General features: G+C 32.1%; 1 protein-coding gene across 1 annotated transcript; it reads right to left on the bottom strand.

Moving 5' to 3' along the window:
* Positions 1-5444: 5444 nt before the first annotated feature.
* LOC148766029 (uncharacterized) lies at positions 5445-6793 on the bottom strand. Its single transcript, XM_088812475.1, has 4 exons — positions 6787-6793; positions 6197-6350; positions 6006-6129; positions 5445-5935 (listed from the first exon to the last, which is right to left on the bottom strand). Exons 1-4 carry the CDS (start codon positions 6791-6793, stop codon positions 5486-5488), a joined length of 735 nt encoding a protein of 244 aa, XP_088668601.1. The 3' UTR covers positions 5445-5485.
* Between the last annotated feature and the right edge of the window lie 3453 nt (positions 6794-10246).

Raw genomic sequence — 10246 nt, 5'->3', positions numbered from 1 at the left:
AGATTTGGTGGTGGTGGTGGTTTTAGAAAAGAAATTGGCCGCGGCGGCGTAGCGAGGGGCTGTTGGGTATAGGCGGATGAATTGGATATTTGGACGAGGTGTTGGTGGAGGAATTGGTGGTGGAGTTGGAGGTGACAATGGAGGAATTGAAGGTGGAGTCGGTGGAGGCTTAGGCGTTAGTATAGGTGGCGATGTTGGTGGCAGATTTGGTGGTGGTGGACCGGTGGTGGTGGGGTGCGGCGGCGGAGCAAATGTGGTGGTGGTGATGCGGGCTGGAGAGAGGAAGAATACCCTCGGATGTACTAGGAGCAAAGCTCATGAAGTGCTGCAAGAATACTCCAGCTCCTTCCATCACAGTTCTAACATAGGGATAGGGGTATTCGTTCCAGCTCGCACTGGGTCATGAAAGTCGAGCTCAACAAGAAGAATTCGACATCCAATCATCATACCTCGCCATCTCAATCATCGATGACATCATCACTGGAAATCGATGAAGAGAAAAAAGTTGCAGTGCAGATGGTTGCAGTTGCAGTGCAGATGGTCCTATTTCTTTGCTTTTTTCTTTTTCTTTTTATTTTGAGATCAGGGATTTTTCATATTAAACTTTTACTAATTCAATATGATAATTTGAGGTGGTGGAGAGAGATGGTGTTGTGAAAAATCCTGCTTCCCCTGATTTGCAGCACGAGGGAGACGAAGAAGAGGGAGACGAAGAAGAGGTTGGGTGGGCTTTTTTTTTTGTTTTTTGTTTTTCTTTTCTCTTTTTTTTTTTATTCTTTTATCTAAAATCTAGTGAATCGACGAAATTGCCCTTTCACTGTCACGTGTGAGTTGCACGTGTGCAATTCCGGCAGAAATTTGGCTATAAATAGACTTTTTATTCGTCGGTGCAACAATTTGACAAGTTCAGGTATGCCCATGCAACTTTTTTCCGTTCAGGGGGTAAAGCGCAAAAACGTCCAAAGTTTAGGGGATTTTTTGCAGTTAACCCTATTTCAGATCAACCTTCCCTGAAAAAGCTTTAAAATTTACCCCCGGAATCTTTTGTATTTACACTCTGCCTCCAAAAGTTTTTTCTTTTTACAATTTAACCCCTTTAGGTCATCTTTATTTATTTCGGTATTTTGTAAATGATTTCTATATTTATTTAGTTATATTTTGAAGGATAGAGGCGTAGCCCCATCTAGTCACATGCATTGGCTTCATTTCATATTAACAAATATGTCATGTTAGCCCTATAATTAGATGCTACACAAACCCTATTTCTGTGCTTCATATATAATTATTTAGCCTTTAATTATCTTTATTTTGGTGAGCTTGGAAGCCGACCAATGATTAATGGACACTAATTAAGAAAATTATTAAATAGTTTTGTTTGTTTAATTAAAAGAAAAATATTTGTCAAAACTACTCTTTTGCGTTTTATTTGAAAATTCTTTTTGGCTAAAGACACGCTAAAAAAGAAACGATACAATATATAATTAACTAGTTTAGTTATCGACTACTTGTTGAGTGTTCACCAAAATCAATAAATGGCCTGAAAATATAAGCGTAAATATATCCATATTACATACAAGAATTAATTAGTCTTTCTTATTTTTTGCAATAAAAATGATTCAATAATTCGGTAATTTATCGAATATTTTTTATCATGATTCCATCTTATAAAGGAATCATGCTATAGTAAATATATATCGTCGCTTTAGATCTGAAATAAATTTTGTAAAAGGCTGATGTTAGATATCAAAGATGGGATGATTAGTCATACTAAGTAATATTAATTATTAATAGATCTTGGTATATTATATTGGCTTGTAAAATAATAGCTCTAAAAAAACTTTCTAGCGGGACCATATTTAAAACCTAGAACAAAAAAATAAAAAAAAACTATATATATTATATGCTATGATTAGAGGGACATCATAAAAAAAAATAATAAAAATTAATAAATTAAAGAACAAGTGCATGAGAACTGGTTGGCAGGCTTCAACTTAGTCCACAAGTGGGGTCTTGAACAAGAAGATGGTTAGATGCTTAATTTATTACATGACTAATTAATTATTTAATTAATTAATTAGTACATCAAAGAATAATATCAGTTTACAAACTCTTTGGCCAAAATGTGTGAATGCAAAAATATATAGAATAAATAATACAATAGTGGTGGCATGTTCCCTGATCAATCATGTGACACTACGAAAATTATTTATAATTTATAAATTACTTGATATTATTTATTGCCAATAAAATATTAGATGATAATGTTTAAAACTAACTACGATTGTTCATGTGTAGTCACAATAATTTTTGCTGTTATATTATTTAAAAACTAATATTTTTTACATTGACAAGAGCTCTGTAATTTAATTTTCTTTTTCTGCTGGTATAATTTATATATATAAAAAACTAAAATGCAGTTCAAACTTGGCTTCAGTCATTTTGCTTCTGGTGTAAACAAAAGGGAAATTAATTAGTAGGCTAATTAAAGCAAACTTCAATCAATTTGCAGAGCTGATTTAGGTAAATATAATACTATGACAAATTGAGAAAAAAGATTTAGAGTTATGAAAGTTCTTTAATTGGTAATTATGAAAATTGTTGGCGCATAGTAATTATTGGTTCATCCTGTGCTGATATGCTTTTCACTTTATAATTATGATGCATAATTTCAACTTAAATCTAGATAATCATCTTTAAACCTAGACTCATCTATTAATTAAAAAAAAAGTATAAAATTGACGATAGTATAATATTTTGTTCGGATATCACTTGTAGAACTTGAGGCGATATCAATATCCTAAAACCAATTGGTGTCAAGAAAATTGCAAACTCTAGTCTTATAGTGCATTCAGCACACATAAGTACCCACGATATTCGATTGTGAGCCGTCCATTCCCGAACCTCCTCACGTGGACAATTGCTACTGAAACCAGACTCACAATATATATATATATATATATATATATATATATATATATATATATATATATATATATATATATATATATATATATATATATATATATATATATATATATATATATATATATATATATATATATATATATATATATATATATATATATATATATATATATATATATATAGTTAGAATAATTAACACAAATAAGACGATGGATCAAGTGAGAATTTTCCATTAATAATGTAGGGAATGGAAAGTTTGGAAATAGTGTAGCTCAAACAGTGGAAGAAAACAAGAGGAGACACATTCCCTAATCCATATATATCACATCCTTTTCACACACTAAAAAACATTATAGTTCAATGTCTATCCTTGTCAAGAACATATGCCTTTGTTTTTTTATGTACGAATTTCACATTAGCGTTGTACTTTTTCTTTTAAAATGGCTCGTGCTGATTAGCTTTCTTCAGCTGTTCTAAGTACTCAACTCAGCAAGATAATAATGCAATATTATTTGAATCTGAGTTTGAATTCCTTTATCAACTATTTCTGTATCGAGAACAAAATTGCCAATTGCATCTAGCTAGGGGCTATATATGGTTTCGAAAAAAAAAGTTTTTTCTTATTACATGAGGGGATAATAAGCTAGCATCAGACACATTGAGCTTATTCGGCTAAGTTTACAAGTTGTTTAAAATGAGTTTATACGATCTTTCAAAGTGTTAGGTAATTTTAAAAAATAAAATTAAATTGTATGAGTAAAGGGTGAAAATTAAAAAATAATTTTAAAAAATAAAATGTATAAGTGGGTGATTTGAAGTGAGAAATGACACGTAAAATGTTTGTCTGAAGGAGCCCATGTTACCAACAATCATCCCTTTTTCTCCTCCCATATGTCTCCATTCTTATCCAATCACTGTACACCTTTTGTCCACTTCCCATTTCTCCTTTTTTTTTTTTTTTTTTTCATTTCTTTTCAATTTACACATCATTTACCCAAAAATAATAATAAAAATAAATAAATAACGGACCCCCGTTCTTTTGTTGGGCCTATGGCCCATATTGAAGTGGTGTTGGGCCCTGTTGGCAAAATGTTACGGGGTTGACCCAGTCCCATCTTGAGGCCTATTTACACGGAATAATATATCATATAATATTAATCTCTTGTTTTTAACATAGAAAACACTTACATATTTGTATTTAAAAGGTTTAATTAATTACAACCACCCTGATATATGGTTAAATCACGAAACTCCCTCCTGTTTGGGTAATTATAACCACCCCTCAACTATAAATATTTTTACACGTTCATCCTTACAGTTTCAAATTTAGTGGAATCTTCTAAATTATATGAAATCTTGTCAATTTTATAACCGTTTTACCTCATTCGAGCTCCACATTTTGAAGCAAGATTGTCATATGATGTGTTTTTTGGCTTGTATATATCAGATTGTGGTGCATCAAAAACTGTATTTTTTCATAAAACGAGTACAAATTAGAGAACATTCCACATAATCTAGATGATTATGTTGAATTCGACACCATAAGGGTGGAGATGTAAGAAGATTCACAATTGAGGGGTAGATATAATTATTCAAACAAGTGGAGTTTTCTTTCGTAGTTTGACCATATCTCAGGGGATTGTTGTAATTTAGCGTATATATAATAATCACAAACGTGTATGTACTCATTAGTATCACTACTAGAAAATCGCCTATTAGCTACGGCACCATCCATCGCTAAACAATGTGAATCCGTCGCTAACTCGTGATTAGCGACAGATGTCATGCGTTGCCAATTCCGTAGAAAAAAGCCGCGTCGCTAAATTTTAGCTGCGACTTGATGAAATGCCGTCGCTACACGTGGCAACAGATAATGATCGTCGCTACACTCCGTCGCTACGTTTGTCACAGACTATTCTGTCGCTAATACGAAACGTGTATGTTGCTAATGGATGTGGCTAAAGTTCTCGCTAATTATCGTTGCTATGGTAGAAATGAATATCGTTCGTCGCTAAAATCTGTCGCTATACTAGCAACGAACACATCCATCACTAATGTTGATTTTTTTCGTTTCTAATATCCGTAGCTAATTATGTTGCTAAGTGCGTCGAAAATGTGTTGCTGCCAAATCCGTAGCTACGTACGTTGCAAATATTCCGTCGTTAATCTATAGCTAAGTCCATTGCAATATTCTATCACGAAATACATAAAATCCGTCACAAATTTCATTTCTAATTTCATCGCCAAAAGTAACTTTATACAACCATTATTAGAATTATTCGTTGCTAAAGCTGTAGCCAAATCATTTTACCAATTATTAAAACCTGTCCAGATATATAATTTACCAAAAACAAAACATCCAAATATGCTCATAAAATAAACATTTGATACAATACTAAAGTGCAAGACTGAAAACTAGTTAGCAAAAAATATTTTAAGCTTAACAATATCAATAGAATGTGCAACATCAGGTTCTAGAAAAAAATAACGTTCTTCTAAAAATATTAATTTTAATCTTATCCCATAACTATGTTGCTGACCGTGTATCTCTAGTAGATCCTCATGGTTCACTTTGGTGCACGGCCTGAATGGCAGCTTGGATACCGGCTTGTAGTTGCTCTTCAAAAGATGCACGCATATCTGTAATCTTTTGCTCCACCAATCGATTAACAACTTCTTCGAAAGTAGGACTATCAACCATGTTTTGAGAAGACGTTCGTGGTGTTGATGAAGAACTCGTTGAAGCATTAGAAATAAAGTTAACATGATGTATAAAATTAGCAGACTCTGATCCGAGACCATTAACTCTTCCTTTAATTGGTCCTCCAGTTGCCTCGAGCCAAGCATTATCAACAACTTCTTTAGGTAGAGCATGCACCATTTCCATGAAGGCCTCATCTCCATTAGCATAATCTTCTTCCTCGTCGTCGTTTATTGTTGTATCCTCATTTCCTTCTCCATCGTCATTGTTATCTAAACGCCTTCGCTTGATGATTGTCGAAAATTTATCCTGAACAAAGAAATAAAGAAATAAATAAATAAATAAATAAATAAATATTAGTTAATTAAAAATATAATACCTGAAATTCTCCAAACCAACTATCTCTGACATGATTTGGGACACTGTTCCATGTAGGCCATAGACCGCTAAATGATTTCTTGAATATTATAACCAAATTTCTCGAAGCATTCGAAGGATTAAAACTGTTCAATAAACTATAATTAATATTCTTTCACAATAATATATGTTTCAAATATTAAATAAATTTACCTGTCTCTATCCACTTTCAGCAATATTCGGTTGCTCGAGATTCTTTGTTGTGATGCAAGACTTGATTGTGAATCTCTAACTTCCCCTTGCTTTGATAGAGGTGTTTGTGGTTGTGGTTGTGATGAATTCTCACGGCTCGCTCGTCTAACACCTCCTCATCGTGGCATTTTTCTAAAAAAACAAACAAAGAAACAAATAAAAAGAAAAACATAAAGTGTTCAGGCATATGGATTTGTGAAACATGTCATAATCTAAGCAGCAGCCGTCTTGGTTATAAGAGACTGGAGAGGTATAAGGAAGTTGAGGATTTTGGAGCATCCGACGATGGCGGTTGAGGATGCAGCCATGCGGAGGAGGAAAAGTTAAAAGGGTCTTGAAAAGATGTTTGGAACACTGGTGGAAGAGAATTCAACGGGAAAGATGGTGAGGAAACTGTTAGAACCGGTTGCAGGTCATTTTTCCAACCAAATATGTAGCAGGGTGCAAAATGTCAAGCAAGTTGTAATTAGAGGGTGCAAATTGCTACTGTTTCAATTGAAAGGTCCAAAGTGCCAAATGCATGTAATTCGAGGATGCAAAATACCAATTACCCCCCATGTTTTTCACCAAATATGAAGGCATGAAACAAGAAAGTAAATTTACCCTATCAATCCAACTAAATAAGAAACAGATGCCATTAAAGTTTAATTTTTGAGATTGTAAGTGAACAAATATAAAGATGGGAAAAGTGTCATTGGCAAACAATTTTTTTTTATGTCTGGGCAATATCAAATTCGCACAATTAATAGGTAAAAGAATTAATTGAAGCATCTATTTCACATACAAAAAATTTCAGTTCATAAAAAAATCATAATTTCAGTTCATCAAAAAATCATAGAAAGTAGTTTCTAATCAATATTTTTTCAATACAAACAAAAATTAAAAGGGGGGGAGTCAGACTTACCCAAGAGAGGCGTCGTTCGTGGCGGTGGCTTCTCGTGGCGCCGCGGCGGTGGCTGGTCGTGGTACCGTGCGCGGTGGCGGCTAGTTGCGGGGCCGGCAGTGGGGATTTGCTCGTCGCGTAGGTGGTGGTGGCTTTCGTGGTGCTGCGGTGGTGGTCAGTCGTGGCGCCGCGGTGGTGGCCATTGCGAGGCGTGCAGTTGAACCGTCCCTGCCCTCTCAATTTCTCAAAGTAGTTCTCACAAATTGTATAGAAAGGGTTTTATGTTTCTTTTAATTAGGATTACTTTTTCCTTTTACCACAATAATTAATTAATGGCAGAAAAGTAAATAAAAGTGATTCATACATACACGCATGTATCACTTTTAATATACTAAAACTTTAAAATACATTTGTGTTAATATGAAGTTATTTTTTTAGGAATAATAATAATAATAATAATAATAATAATAATAATAATAATAATAATAATAATAATAATAATAATAATAATAATAATATAATAATGTACTTTTGAAATGGATTTGTTAGTCATTGCTAATATCCGTCACTACAGTTTCGCAAATTATTTATCTTAGATACGGATATAGTTTTCGTTGCTAAAATCCGTAGCACTTACTGATTTTTCTAAACCCAAGGGACGATTATAGTTGCCGTCACTAAATTTGTCGCTCAAATTAGAAACGAATTTGTTATCCCTTGCTCAAATCCGTTGCCACACAATTTTCCTAGCAACAAATATGTAGTCGTCGCAACATATGTTGCTACAAATTTATTTTAGAAATAGACTTAATATTCGTCGCTAGGGTTCGTTGCTACTTACCTACACTTGCAACGACTCTATTTGTTATCGCTATATTTGTTGCTGGAACATTATTTTTGAAACAAACTTATCAGTTGTCGCAAACATTCGTCGCTAAAAGCAGAGTAACACCACCAAAGGGACGATTTCATCTTCCGTCACTAATGCTATTGCTAAATCTTTACCGTAGCAACGAATCAGTTATACGTTGCCAATGTCCGTCGCTAATCGGCGATTTTCTAGTAGTGTATGTGGTGATCAATCTATATATTATATAAAAAGAGGATCTATGTCCTCAATGATTGACATGTGGCAAATGTTGATGTCATACATCAAAATTGCTTAGTTGGAGTTTAATTGATTATGTGGCATCTCTAATTGATTAGTTGGCTTTTCATGTTTGAATGTCCATTTTTTATGAATATTCAAATAAATTTTAATGATAAAATTCATTTTTTTTTTTATTTTCTTAATTATAGAATTTCGGAATATGCATTCAATAAATTATATTTATTTAAAATACAACATATAAACACTTTTATTATTTAATCACTTCATTTTATAAAATATAATAATATATTAATAAAATACAATAATGTACAATTAATAAAATATTTTCTAGATATAATATTATTGTTTTTTTCTGAAAACTATATAATATATTTTTTTGCAAGAGATAAAATTTTCGTACAAATTACTCTCTTTGAAAAAACTAAAACAATAATATTATGTATTAGTCATTAGATGATATATTCAACTATCTCTATTTTAATATATATATATATATATATATATATATATATATATATATATATATATATATATATATATATATATATATATATATATATATATATTTCGTGTGTGTGTGTGTGTGAAGACATGTTTCAGTCACGGTCAATTGTACATAGCGTTGTCTTGTGTGAAGAGTAGATTTGGCATAAAGATTTTAATCAATGGCGAATCCGATGAGTTGCCCAGTGTTACTAGCAACGCGTGTACAAAGAAGTATTCGAAAGAATATAAAGGTACACATTGACAAATTAAACATCATTTATCGATAACATGTTAATAATTGTTTAATATTTCAATGCGAATCTATGTATGTTCAATTTTATTTGCAGCATGTAATATATTTCCACTCGAATAATCGAGTATTTTTTTTTTATATGCTAACATATATATTAGTATTCTTTATCTACGTAATGTCTTCAACTTATATATTGAAAATGATGAAAAATAACAGATTATTCGTCCTCTTATCGTAGATCTTATTGTAGTTTCGTGGTCTTCTTTAACAATATTTATATTCATATGCAAGACTGGTGCATTGCTTTGATTTCAGTCTCGGAGTGATTGGCTACATTTCAAAGTGGATGGTGTTTAGAACATTGTCAATTTATTTTTTATTCAAACTTTTTATTGATAAATTAAGATATGATTTTTTTTTTCAATTGTATTCTTTACATCCTCGACATATTTTTTGTTCGTTGGTTTTCTACATTAACTAATTTTTATTTTTTGAATAAATCTCCGTGCATCGCACGGGTGAGTTACTAGTTGATGGAATAAGAGAATATCTGTTGTGTTTTCATTTGATTTTGTCTTAAAAGGCTCCGTTTGGTTAGGGAGATTACCCATGATTAACTAAATAGTTGGACTTGGTTCGATGTTTGGTATCCCAATAACTTATCGGGTCGACCCGCAAATATTATATTGAGTAAATTGCAAATACTACCCCTGTGTTATCTCGAAATAGCAAAAACCCCCCTGTGATAAATAAACTAGCAAAAACCCCCCTGTGAAATTTAGTCAAAGGCAGAATCCCCCCTAGCTGATTTTTTAGACTTGAAATGACAAAATTGTCCCTCAAAATGTATTTATATATATACATATTATATGTATATTTATTCTTTTTAATTTATTTGTTTAGAAATTAAAAAAAAATAGTAAACAACTAAATTGATTATTTTTTAAATAAAATAATTAAAATATTTATAAAATATAAGAATTTATTAATTGCAAGACTCCAGGGGTATTTGTGTCTTTTTATATCAATTCAACCCTCAAATAGTTCCATAGGGGGGTTTTTGCTATTTAAATAATTTCACAGGGGGGTTTTTGCTAGTTTATTTATCACAGGGGGGTTTTTGCTATTTCGAGATTACACAGGGGTAGTTTTTGCAGTTTACTCATATTATATTATCATGTCTTATTTGGCCTTTTAAGCCTGTTTTTTGTTGGACCTTCCATAAAACAATTGGATTTCATTAAATTATCTAGTCTTATTTTGGCTAATCTTATCTTG

Source organism: Erythranthe guttata, chromosome 13 (assembly GCF_056151865.1).
Source record: "Erythranthe guttata isolate IM_541 chromosome 13, IM_541, whole genome shotgun sequence".
Taxonomy (NCBI): Eukaryota; Viridiplantae; Streptophyta; class Magnoliopsida; order Lamiales; family Phrymaceae; genus Erythranthe; species Erythranthe guttata.
This window is presented reverse-complemented; position numbering and strand designations above follow the sequence as displayed.

Bases quoted from the DNA above. Each gene is read 5' to 3' on its own strand.
- LOC148766029 (XM_088812475.1), bottom strand. The intron at 6,130-6,196 runs GTAAATTTATTT...TTTATTGAACAG, and splicing joins CTGAAAGTGGATAGAGACAG to TTTTAATCCTTCGAATGCTT. The intron at 5,936-6,005 runs GTATTATATTTT...TTCTTTGTTCAG, and splicing joins GTTGGTTTGGAGAATTTCAG to GATAAATTTTCGACAATCAT.